Genomic DNA, 13,059 nt, shown 5'->3' on the forward strand with positions numbered 1-13,059 from the left:
CATAACTACCAGCAGTCATTATTAATTATTAACATTCAAATCCACAATGGTTTTGGGAGACACAGTACTGGGCACATATAAATAGGTAGGTCAGGTATTCTCATTCTCTGCATTAGCAAATTCAGGTTCTTTAGTTTACATTACTGATCCACAGTTACACAGAAAACAAATAGAATACCAGAGATTTCTAATTTTTTCTTGCCATTTTGCTAAGAAATGGGAACTATCATCTCAGCTTTAAAGATAATAAAATCAGGAAGGAGAACATTTAAACAAAAACACATATACACATAATCACTGCAGCATCTTATGTAATATAAAAGCTGGAAACAATTTTCTATCCACAGGGAACTACTAAATAAACTGTGGTACTGTCATACTATAGAGCACTGTGCAACCATTAAAAGGCATGAGACAGATGTAGGTGTTCTGATACGGAAAAATCTTGAAGACATATTACTAGTAGAAGAACAAACAAATTGCAGATAAAACAGGCAGTGTGTACTCATTTATGCAAACATCCTCCCCAACTATATATCTATACTTGTATATTTAAATGCATGAATAGAAAGATGGCTCTGAGGAAGTCTACCAACTACTGATAATGGCAACCTTTGGATAGGAAAGTGGGATGGGCATGGGATGGAGGGTGACTCATGCTTTATCTACTTATCATGCTTGAATCCTTTTAAGTAAGAAAGAATGTAGTATTATTTGACTTATAAATAAAAACATAAAGGCAGAGGGAAATGTGAATTGCAATAATGCAGTTGGAATGAACCAACAGACCTCCCAACTTGAGTGTCTCTAGCCCTAACCTGACTTCTACAAAGCTACATGAACAATGTTAGTCTCACTGAGTTTCCTGTGTGGCTCTCCCACTGTGGTAAGGTCCTTCCTGGTGGTATTTTGTACTTAGGGACCCAAGTTCTATCTTTTAGACCACCTGGGAACTCTCAGCAGCATCTTGCTGCAATATTCTGTATTAGAGACATTTACAGCTTTGCTAGCCTCTACACCCTTGTGTGTCTGTAGAAGGACACCAAGTTGATGCGTCTACATTAAGTGGAGGAGGCGGCCTGCCATTCTGTGACCACTTCAGGTTCATTACTTAACAAGGATCCATACCGGTGTGATAAGCAATGCTTGATGGAGGAGGTTTTCAGTTCCCCAATATTATGGATCAAATTGTACCCCCCCTTCACCCTAATCTAAATGTTGAAGCCCTACCTCCTAGTGTGACTGTATTTGGAGATAGGTCCTTTAAGGAGATAATTAAGATTAAATGAGGTCATAAGGATAAGGTCTTATGGGGCTAGTGCCCTTACAAGAAGAAAAAAAAATGCCAGGGATTGCTCTCTTTTCATACTTGCACACAGGAGAAAGGCCATATGAGGACCCAGCAAGAAGTTGGCTATACATGGGAAGACAGAACTTACCAGAAACCAACCCTGCTGGCACCTTGATCTTGGAATTCCCAACTCCAGAAATGTGAGAAAACAAAATTTCTTTTGTTTAGGCAACTCAGTATGTGGCGTTCTTTTAAATGCAGTCTGAGCTGACTAATACACCAAGCACAAAGGCCAGTACACCTGAAACACATCCTCCCGCAGGTAAGGTACTCTTCAGCACACTCTGTCCAACAGACCCCATCCTTCTCAGGTTAAATCCTGTTCATAGAGGCCCCACTAGATTCCTAAACTCCACACATCTTTTTTTCCCCTTACACACAGACCCCTCCTTCATTTAACATTTGTTGTAAGCAATCAAGTCTTTTAACTCTAAAGCACAGAAGTGAAAGTCTGACTTCCCCCTATACATGCACACACCCCTTCCCACTACCCAGGATGACCCTTTCTCCAAAGAAAACTATGAACATTAACTATTAATATTTCCCACTATTAACTCTTTCCACAGTGAACTTGGAGAAGGACTCAAAGGTTCCTGGGTTATTTCTGACAAAGTCCCTAGTGAACTTATAAAAATAATCTGTGTTTTCTGTGATATAGTTGTATTGGAGCTGACGTTCAGCCTGATTCTAGACTTCTATTGGAGAGGCAAAAGAAGGAAATTTGGTGGTAAAGATGACAAGTTGGGTGAAAGCAAAATCATCTTCTTATTAATGGAAGATGAGGAGAACCAGCTGGAGAGCCACTCTGGCCAAAGTGAGGCCTCAGACATCCACATATTTGTGTGCAAAAGGACATCTGCCATCCCACAGCTGCCTCTGTCATACTCCTCTTGCTGTGGCCCAGGCAACTATATGAGTTGTCATGAGCTGGGGAGAGTGGGTGCCTAGATGGCCCAGTGGGATCATCTCAGCTCAGCCCGGGAGCTGCATGCTTACTGTTCTACATCAGGGATGAGTGACATGGAGAAGGCTATTCAAAAAACTTCCAGCTAGTTCTCACATCTTCATTGCTCAATTCCAGAAACACTTTTTTTCTTTTCTTATTATAGAACAGAAGAAATCTACAGGAGTAAGTCAGCTAAGGATTCTGTTACTGGGTCGGAGAATTCAGCTCCCTCCCAGTGGGATAATGGAAAAGGCCCAGAGACGTGCACTGCTGTGCTAGGAGAAGAAGATGGATCAAGTAAATCCAGCAGCACCGAGTAGGCACCAACGGGATATATGTGGAGGGTGGAGCAAAACTTGCATTTCCCCAAAAGATCCTGAGCAGCATGGGTGGGCAAAGAACATGTGCCTAGAATCCACAGAGTCATGGGCTCTAATCTGGTTATGCCACTTACAAGTAAGTATGTTTGTAATACATGTGTGTTTGTTATGCAAGTTCCTTTGGTTCTCTGTACCTCGAAATTTCTTATTTTAAAAATGGGGTTAATGCAACCATTCTCTCTGGGTTGTTCAAAGAGATTAAATGAGTAAACATAAGAAATACCTAGGAAAATGCCTGGAATAGACTGTACTCATGATACCTTAGTTTCTTTCCCTCAGCTAAGTGTCTAAATTGGACCCTTATTTCTTCTTAAATGCAAATGCCAAAGTCTAGGAATGTCAGTCTACAGCTGTGCTATTTTCATTGGGCATTATCAATATTTTGACAGGACTGGCCTAATATTATTCACCCCAGGATCATTGGTACATTTCTGACCAGCACTCATAAATGGCTTGGGATTGCCCCTGGGGACCTGGATGCTAATAATGAATACTTTCTAGTGATTTTCAATGCATTCTGGTTATTATGTTTAGTAGCAGAACATTTCCCATCCCCAGAAAGGTCATTTACAGTAGTGTAAGGCAGCTACTTCTCACCTCGCATTTCAGGTTTCTCTGAGAACAGTGGAGAGCTCAAACATTCATCCATATGCATTGGAAATAGCATTCTGATCTTGCATTTGCATACAAATACCAAAGCAACTTAAGGAACTATGAGGCAGCGCTCCATCATATGACACTACCCCCTTTTATTTTTTCAATGCCTTCCCAGCATCTTCACATCAAAAGCCATTCTCATGTACTTTCCCAGCTTTATTCATCATATGTTCCCTTTTTCTTGAATTTATGTGGAATGGAGGATGGAGGAGGAACCTTTACTTCCTCACTTTTATTCTCTGTGGCCCTAAAAACCTAATGTATTTCACAAATCACTCAGATCTTAAGTTTGGAGACGCTCTAAACTGAACTCATCCAAGACTGGACTCTTCTTATCCTACCACATTGCTGAGAAATGGCCATATATTATAGTATTACTTGAATAATATCAGTGTGTAGTTAGTTATGCTTACCAAGGCTCTATTCTATTGTGAGGTACTTTTTTGCTACAATTTCTTCATACCAAGCCAAGATCCGCTTCCTTGTACTTTCTCACTCATTGGTTCAAGTTTCGCCCTGAAATGCTCTTATCTGAGGCATCTCATCTATTCATACAGTTTTAAGTACCTTTAATATGCTGGTGATGTTTAATCTAAAATTTATTATCTAGTCCAGGTCTTTCTCTTGAGCTTCAGACCCAGAAACACAATTGCCTACTTGCAAGTCTCACTGTGAAACTAGATGTCTCACTGTCTTCTCAAACTAATCAGTTTTCAAAGTCTGTTTCCGCTTTCAGTGATGAGCCCCATTACGCATCCGTTTTCATGGCAAAATTCTGGGAGTCATCCTTGACATAACCTTCTCCATCTGCACCCAATCATATCAAGTAAGTGCAATGCATTCTTTCTCCATTATGTATCTTAAATCCATCTAATTCTCTCCATCTCTACTGCTGCCACCATCCTGGAGCACACCATGACCTCCTAATTATCTCCCACCTTTCATTCTTTTTCATTACATGCCTGGCTGTCTAACTCCTACATAGCAGCCAGACTAAGCTTCTAGAAGAACAAATCTGATCATGTTTCCTTCTCCCTTAATGACTTTCCATTCATCTTTGGATAGAGTCCAAACTCCTTGTGGTCAACAAGGCTTGATGTGATCTGGTCCCTGAATACTTCTCCAGTCTTTGTTTCCCCAACATTTTATTATGAAAATTCAAACGGACTGCAAAGTGGAAAAAAATTACAGTGATTATCCATAGACCTACCACCTTGATTTAGTCATTAACTTTTTTTTTTTTTTTTTTTTTGAGACAGAGTCTCGTTCTGTCATCCAGACTGGAGTGTAGTGGCATGATCTCGACTCACTGCAACCTCTGCCTCCTGGGTTCAAATGATTCTCCTGCCTCAGCCTCCTGAGTAGCTGGGATTACAGGCATGCACCACCACAGCCTGCCAGTGATTAACATTTTATACTTGATTTATCATATGTCTATCCATTTACCCATCCCTGTATCTTAGCATTAATCTTTCTTGCTTTTGGTACATTCCAAAATGAACTGCAGACTCCAGTCTCATTTTTATCACTCTTTTCTCTGCTCCTCGCCATGGTCATCTTTCCATTCCTTGGATCAGTTAGGCTATTGTATCGCTCTGGGCTATTGTACCTATTGTCTCTTCTACCTAAAATGCTTTCAGGTCTTGTTAATTGCAGATTCATCCTTTGGTTCACAGCTTCAGCTGTCTGAGAGGCTGTCCTTGAACTCCCGATCTAAATTAGATTCACCTTTCCACCTTATGACCCCAAGCATCTTCTGCCTTTCCTAAATATCACTTGTCACAATTGGTAACTATACATTTATTTGCAAAATTATTTGTCTAATACTGTCTCCTCTGCTAGATTGAAAGATCCATGAAGACAGAGACCTTGTCTGTATTGGAACATCCTGTATCACCTCTGCAATATTTGTTGAAAGAATTAAAGGCAGAATGAATCAATAATTGAAAGGAGCTACTTGTAATAGTAAACTTGTTCTTCCTTTAATATGTATAAACAAGACAGTTTTTTTAGAAAGGCTTCTGAGGGAAGATGGAACCCACTTGTTGCCAGAATATAACCAGCAAGTATATTAAGTAATAATAACAACTATAATGAATTAAGGGTAGGCTTTGTACTAGGCATATCCCAAGTGCTTGAGTGCTTTCTCTGCATCAAATAATTTTTCTTTGGCATAGGTTCTATTGTTATTCCCACTTTCCAGCTAAGGAAACCAAGAACAGGGCAGTTATTTTAAAATATCCCATCTATGTAGAATATTCATTCTATCTGTGGCCCCATTTGAAAGTAGAAGATTAATCTAGAAAACTCACAGGCTGCTATAATGGAGACAGGGTTTTACTTGGCTCTAACTGAAGTCTAAAAATATAGCAGGAAACCCATATATAGAGAGATTTGAGAGATGAATCCCTGGTTAGGAATCCTGGATTTCCATATCTTAAAAATAAATAAATAAATAATCAAATCATTGTGTTGACTTTATTTTTGTGGGAAATTTCAACCCCACCCAAGGCCCTTCCTCTATATAACCCCATACACACACTTCATATTCTCCCTGCAAAGGATTTTATGCCTGATGGCAACACAGCTTACACACCAAGATAAAATCATTGCAATCTTTCCCATAATAAGACCTGATTGGAAGCTAAACGAAAATGAAGCAGTGCAGAATTTCCTAGTGGGAGAACCTAGCCTTCAGACACTGGCTTGAGTTTGAAGACAAGGTTTTCCATTCAATGTGTGACTTTTGGCAAATTGGTAACATCTCCAGTCCTCAGTTGCATCAGTTACCTTCTTTGAAAATGGAAATGACAACATCCATTTAACAGGGTTTAGATATATTGAAATGCTATACATGAAGAGCTCAGCACAGTGCTTGGAACATAGAAGATGCTCAAAGATGTTAACTTTAAAAGAGGAGGAAAGGTAGGGAAAGGTAGGGGAGGGCAGTAACTTTCATGCTCAGAATTAAAAAAAAAAAAAAAAGTCCTAGGAAATTTATTTACTAAATGCACATCATGCATTCTTCTGAGAGAGACAGAGAGAGAGAAAGAGACTGAGAGAGGGGAGCTTGGGTGAAAGTGTCCTTTAGCATTTGCATTGCTCTTAGCTGGATGAACTTGCCTGCAGCCACCACTTACAATGCAAATTGAGTTTAGAGTCCTTCACACTAACTACACAGCAAAAACCTTTCAGCTTTAAATAGAACACTGCAATGTGGAATGATCTGAGCAAACGGAAGAAAAATTCAGAAATACATGTGAAGGAGATATTTTGGAGGAAAAAAAGAACAATCTGACATAACTGAGCAGATAGGAGGAAAATGTAGAAATATTAAAGGAAACAGAAAAGCAAGATCTATAGAAGGAGCTACAAGCTAATTCCCCACCCAGTAAGTGGGTATAAGTTAATAAGGGGGAAGAAAACTTGTGGGGCAAGTCCCCAGTGAGGATAATTTTAACAAAGAGTCTTTTGATCTGGTGCTCTTTCGAGGTATACTAACACTTCTTAAGGTATTCATTGGAAGAACCGGGACTCTTCCCCCTCTGGCAATAAAATTGCATGAATCTTCCCTGAAACGAATAGGTCAAAACCATAGGGAACTTCTTGCTCTATCTAACTTCTGGTATTTACATCGTTTAAGTTCTCTTTTCCTTTTCTTTCCATACCTTCTCTAAGATCAGATTTTAAAACCTGGAAGCTTCTGTGAAATAAAGGTTTGTTAGTTTTAAGTGTGTTTAGTATGTGTATATGTTTGAGAAAGAGAAAGAAATCTGAGAGGTTGATTCTCACATGCCAGAAAGCTCATTGCTATAAACTCATATCTAATTGTTGACTACATGAACCTAGATATTCTATCCAGAATCAGAGTTTTCAAAAATGGAATAAAAATAAGAACAAAGGTAATATCCAGGGCCCTGAAAACAATAAAAGAATGCCATTTTAAACTGATTTCTTCACTTCACAGTTGACACTCCTATACACATAGCTCCACTCTGGGCATTTTCTAAGCTTGCTAAGTTTCTCTTGCCTGCATAATGTAATATACAAGAAAACACGAAGGCAGCTTTCTTTCTTTGTGGTTACAAACAGAAAGAAATTTACCCCCCAAAGCCAACAGATCCAAGGCCAGCTTCTCTCTTGGATGACATGCTTAGCTACAGAGTTAGTCATATGCTATCAAGTCACTGAGTCAGTGACAAAGCACTAAGATTGAGGGAGAACATCTTGCAATCAGGTTGCCATCATGCACAGAAAAAGAATCGGTAAGTATGGTGCTCTGGATAGGGGAGAGATGGACTGCACATCTTAAAAGCCATCTCTAAGCTCCTGGAGGCCAGAGCTTACAACTGTGCTTTATCTGTCTAGCACCATGGGCATACTGGGCTTGATGCTCTCCAAAAATGATGGCAAATTGAGAATATACTTTCAATAGCACTGGGCATTCCTTCTATCTAGAACTTCCAGGGATGTTTATAGAAGATGCCACCTTTACCCCCAGATGTGTGTGTGTCTTTTTATTTCTTTCAGAGTTTGAACTATTTTACTCTCCCATCACATTTCTCTAGTAGTCTTTTGATTTGATTAAATATTACAGAAATGTTAGCATCCAAGAATAATAATTTTAAATTAATACAACTTGCAACATTGTCCTAAAGAACTTCCACATACATTTTCTCGCATGGATATTACAATGTGATAATGCAACACTTTGTAGGAGTGGCTAAGGATAAAAGGCCTACAGGTAGAAAATGAAAGCAAAAATGCAAAAGTTTTGGCATTGGGGGGAAAAATGCCTCTACTCTCTATTCACACACAAAAGGAAGAATGAGATTCCACCTGCTGACTTGCCCTCCCTGCCCGCACAGCACTAGGGCTTATGTCAGAACAAGCTGGGAGAGAGGGAGAGACGACAATTTCACCTCTTGGCAAAGCTCAGCTTGCTGAACCCTCTTGCTTTCTGCTGGCTGTTGATTCAGCAGAAACTACTGCTGCAGAATTCATAATGGTGATTTTTAAAGGCCCCACCGATCGCGTTGCTCGCCCCACGTGTCAGCCTCATTCGCTGGCCGCTAGAGCACTATTTCCCCAGCCACCTTTTTATTTTTGCTAATGCACTTCCAAAAGGAAAGACGTTCGGCCGTTTGCAAAGGGCCTTTGGGGTTTTGATTGTCTGAGCAGGTAACCTGGCCGGCCGGGGAGATGAATGGGCAGGAAATGAAACCATGCCCTCCCTGCAGCCACTGAGAGACATAACATCGTTTCGCTCAGGGAGGGGGTACCAAGGTCCTACTGGGCCCCTCCCTTCTTATCTCCCCCCAAAACCCCTGCAAACATCTCGGGCAAGGGATCATCTGCCTTCCTGGGGTCATCTTTCTGGGCGAGAGCCCCACCCTGAAAAGCCTAATCCCTGAGGGCCATTTTAACTCCCGTGGGCGCCGGGTCCACCTGCTGCTGAACGCCGGGCTCGCCTCGCGGAGCCCGGATGGATGCGGGGTGCACTGGCGGCTGCCGGGGCCAGCCGAGCCCCCGCCCCAGCCCCAGGGCCCGGAGGAGTCTCCGCCACTACGCGCCCAGCTGCCCACGAAGCACAGTGATCCGCAACTTGCGCCCGGCCCCAACGGCGGAATGCGGCGGGGCTGGCGTTACCTTCGGTCGCATAGCTGTGGTCGCGCAGGAAACTGTTGTTGATTTTGCGGGTATCAATGTCCTCCTCCATTGACAGCAGGCTTACTTGCGTGGGAACCAGAAGCCGGCAGACAAGTATCCATGATCCCTCCCCGCAGCCAGTCTCACAGGAGAGGGGGGCAGGGGAGCCAGTGGGACTGCACCATGGTCCGAGCCTGAGGAGGAGACGGGGAGGCGGAGAGAAAAAAAATAAAAACCCGGCAATGGAGCTGTCACCTCCTCCACTCGGGTTCTGCGAGGCTGCGGCGGCTCCTCCCGCGCGGTGCGCTCACTCCAGCTCCAATTCCCAGCGAGGATGCTGCGCCTGCCTCCGCTGCCTCCGGGTGCCAAGATGCGCCGTGCCCCGAGGGGTCTGGTCCCGCCCGCCCGCCCCGGAGGCGCTCACAAGCGGGTCTGGGGAGATGCCCAACAGGTTCCCCTCGTTGGCAGCCGCTCCAAAATGCAAAAAAAGATCCCTCCTCCCCCTGGGAGAGCGGGCAGCCGCGACAAAATGGTGCCTTTCTGGACCCGAGCTGCAGTGGCGAGATGGCAGGGACAGGATTCAGGCTTGCCTGGCCGGAATGAGGGTGCTGGTCCCACGGGAGGGCGGCTCCGGCAGGCGGGGGTAGGGAAGCTGGCGGGGAGCTGGGCAGGGCGCTGCGGCCGGCGCCAGCGCACTCACCCTCACACCCACACGCGCGCACTCGCAGCTGCTGCTGCTGCTGCTGCTGCTGCTGCTGCTGCTGCTGCAGGAGGCTGGAGGCGGCTGGTGCATTAAAGGCGAGGCTCCTCCCAACCGCGTCAGCAGCCCCAGGACTCTTTCCCAGCAGCGGTGGTGGCCGAGGCAGAGGCTGCGGTTGCTCTTTACTGCAGTGGGGCGCATGCAGCCGCGAATCGGCACCTGGGCAGCAAGCGACTAGCTTGCAGGTTCAGGTGGAATGCATAGACGCGCTCTTCCAACCTCCTCCCCTCTCGCGCCACTCAGCTAAGGGCTGCATTTACGCTAGCACCCAGAGCCCCTAGCTCACTGCCCTTCTCCGGACATTTGCACTTGAGGACAGAAAAGAGAAGTAGGTTCCTTTGGATAGTCAGGAAGTCTACATCCAGGTCCCTTTTCCTCACCCTTATATGATGCATGTGGTCCCTTGGTGTATTTAAAGGGCGAGGTTTGGGGCTGGAAGCTTCAGAAAGAGAGGAGAGAGTGGAAAGCGCCGCTCAGAGCCTATCTTAAGCCCTCCATTAGGAATAGGAGGGAGAGCAGGGGCCAGAACTTCACAATTGCTTCCCCCATTCCTAAGAGTCAAAATATCTTCTAACTATAGGAGGCTGGTGTTCAATAAAGCATCTGTGTCTACACAGGTGAAGGAAAGCACGAGACTAGTAAACAGGGTCAGTCTGAAAAAGTCCACTCTCCCTTGCCCTTTGCACTTCGTTTTGGACAAACTATTGCAGCCCCTGCATTAGGTTTTGCTTGTGCAGGAACACCTTCTATTTGCTCTCAGCGTGGAAGGTACATTGAAGCACAGGAACATAAGCATAAGAGCCCTGTGCTCACAGAGAGCCACTGCTACCCTGGGGGAATTTCGGGAATCCAAATAATACAGAAAAGAGACCTGTCTTGCTACTTCAACTAGGAAGAAATTATAGAATTCCCTCCCCACCCATGTTTTCCCAAATTTCAAACTCTACTTTTGCAAGAAAATGAGAACATTATTGTTATGAAACAACCAAAAACACTTAATGAAGCAACTCAAATCATTAGAAAGCTAATTTGGAAAAGACATCAACCCCAATCACTAGAAAGCCAATTTAGAAAGGACATTTCCTAGGTTTCATCTTGTAGAAGGTATTCATTTCAATGGGTATCACTGTAGGGAGAGACATCAGCAAATGTCTTGCTCAGTTAAGCTCCACAAGTTTAGCTAGATGGGCCCAGAGGGACCTATGAGTTAATTATGTACATACAATGCTTCAGCTAACACAATTTAGAAAGTATTTGAAGTTCAAAAAAATGGAAAAACAAGTCCTTAACTGAGGTTGGGAATTGTCATTAGATTTCCATGCAGTATGGATACTTCTGGTAGATAGAAAATTACTTTGTCCTCATCTCCAGAAAGTGACTGCATATCTGTAGGAGAAAAGAACAGAAATGTTCCTTGACATAGTGTGTGTGTGTGTGTGTGTGTGTGTGTGTGTGTTTTGGGGGAGGGGGCGGGGGGAGTTCAGTTCAACTTTCAATAGATTCCATTTTATTGTCAGTTGGTGGTTAAGGCTTATGCACTTGTTTGTTCAAAATCCACATTTAAAATTTTAGTAACAGGTGAAGACGGGTACAAGTTGATTTAATCCACTTTAGTGCCAGTTGTCCTGGCTTGTTCTTCCATGGGATGAGCTGTATCTATCACCAAGGTTCCAACATCCAGTCCTTTTGTAGTTACACATTGCAGCTTCTCTTGGATATTGGCACAATTTGGAGTAGGAGCAGAGTGAAGAAAAGCTACGTTCATCTCTTAGTGAATCAAAATGATGAGAAGACATTGTGCCTTCAGTTGGAACAATCTTAAATTGTTTCAGGAGGCCTTGGAATAGTATTTGGGAAAATTTCCCCCTTGTCTTTCTGAATCATGGGCTAGATTGGGACAGAGCTGTGTGATGAATCAGGTAGGCCCAGGCTCATTGGCCAGGCTGTGCTTGAGGAATTTTCCACTGTAACCAATGGGGAAAATGTCCCTTCCACAGATCAAGCCTCTGGATTTATTCATTTTTTTTTCACATATCCTGCAAAATTTCTCCTGCATTTATTCAACAGTCCAGGCATTTTTCCTAAGACACAAGTTCTGAGAAGGCAAATTGGATAGGTCTCCATTGTTTAAGTAGATTTCAAGGTTTCCATTTGGCCAACTACTCTTTTCTAATATGAGAGAACTAGCTCATCCACCCAAAACCAAGGGGGAAAAAGCTGTTGGCTCTGTGCCTTAACACAATGACATGTGGTGAAGGAGGTAAGGGAGTGAAAAGAGCCCTGTGCACCACTGTGGAGATGGGGGGCTGTGGGGGAGAGTAGGGGAGATGGGAGTAGGCTGCAGAGATCAGTCTTCAAAAGACTCACTGGCCACTTCTCTATTCCTCTAAAATGTCAAGTTCTTTCCAATAGTGGTGAGCATTTCCGCATGCTATGTTCTATGCCACTTCCTCACATCTTGGCATTCAGCCTCTCAACTGTCCCTGCTTCACTGAGGCCTTCCCTGACCACACCATAGTCCCGACCTCTGGTGTTTTCTGTGTTCACATTTTTTTTTTTGGCCTTTTTCATGACCCACAGCATTTTATAATATTTGTTTACTTATTATTGGTGGCTATTTTCACTAGATCTTTTACTTTTGTTTTCTTATTTTATTTTATTTGTTTTTCTGAGACAGAGTCTCGCTCTGTCGCCCAGGCTGGAGTGCAGTGATACGATCTCGGCTCACTGCAACCTCTGCCTCCCGGGTTCAAGCGAGTCTTGTGCCTCAGACTCCCGAGTAGCTGGGACTACAGGCATGCACCACCAGGCCCAGCTAATTTTTGTCCTTTCAGTAGAGATGGGGTTTCACCATGTTGGCCAGGCTGGTCTCAAACTCCTGACCTCAGTGATCCACCTGATTCAGCCTTCCAAAGTGCTGAGATTACTGGCGTGAGCCACCATGCCTGACCTCACTAGATCTTTTCTGTTGACTAACTGGCACTTAGTAGATGCTTAATTATTTTTGTTGGAGACAAACATTTCTTAAACAAATGAATAAATTGCTGAATATCCTACTTAAATGTTTAGGTTTCATACCTCTAACCCCCATATTAAAATTATCTGTTGTGAGCTGGAAATTTTCTAGCTCATAAGCTGTATTCCTATTGAAATAATTGTTTTGATTTATTCCTGTATGCATATACACGATCAAAATTTACCAAGTACTTATGTAAAGAATTATTCTGGCCAGGCGCGGAGGCTTACACCTGTAATCTCAGCACTTTGGGAGGCCGAGTCGGGTGGATTATGAGGTCAGGAGATCGAGGCCATCCTG

General features: G+C 43.4%; 1 protein-coding gene across 9 annotated transcripts in view; it reads right to left on the bottom strand.

Moving 5' to 3' along the window:
- Nucleotides 1-13,059, bottom strand: part of PPP2R2B (protein phosphatase 2 regulatory subunit Bbeta) — a 476,090-nt gene that overhangs the window by 270,883 nt on the left and 192,148 nt on the right. For 2 of the 9 annotated variants that reach the window (XM_025388121.1, XM_025388120.1), the window contains one exon: nucleotides 8,984-9,177. The exons of 4 other annotated variants lie outside the window; for them this stretch is intronic. In XM_025388121.1, coding sequence (XP_025243906.1) covers nucleotides 8,984-9,177 — 194 coding nt within the window. Of the gene's footprint in view, nucleotides 1-8,983; nucleotides 10,088-13,059 lie in introns of those variants that run through there. 3 more of the 9 variants (XM_025388124.1, XM_025388119.1, XM_025388125.1) reach the window with 3 other exon arrangements.

Source organism: Theropithecus gelada, chromosome 6 (genome assembly GCF_003255815.1).
Source record: "Theropithecus gelada isolate Dixy chromosome 6, Tgel_1.0, whole genome shotgun sequence".
NCBI classification, from domain to species: Eukaryota; Metazoa; Chordata; class Mammalia; order Primates; family Cercopithecidae; genus Theropithecus; species Theropithecus gelada.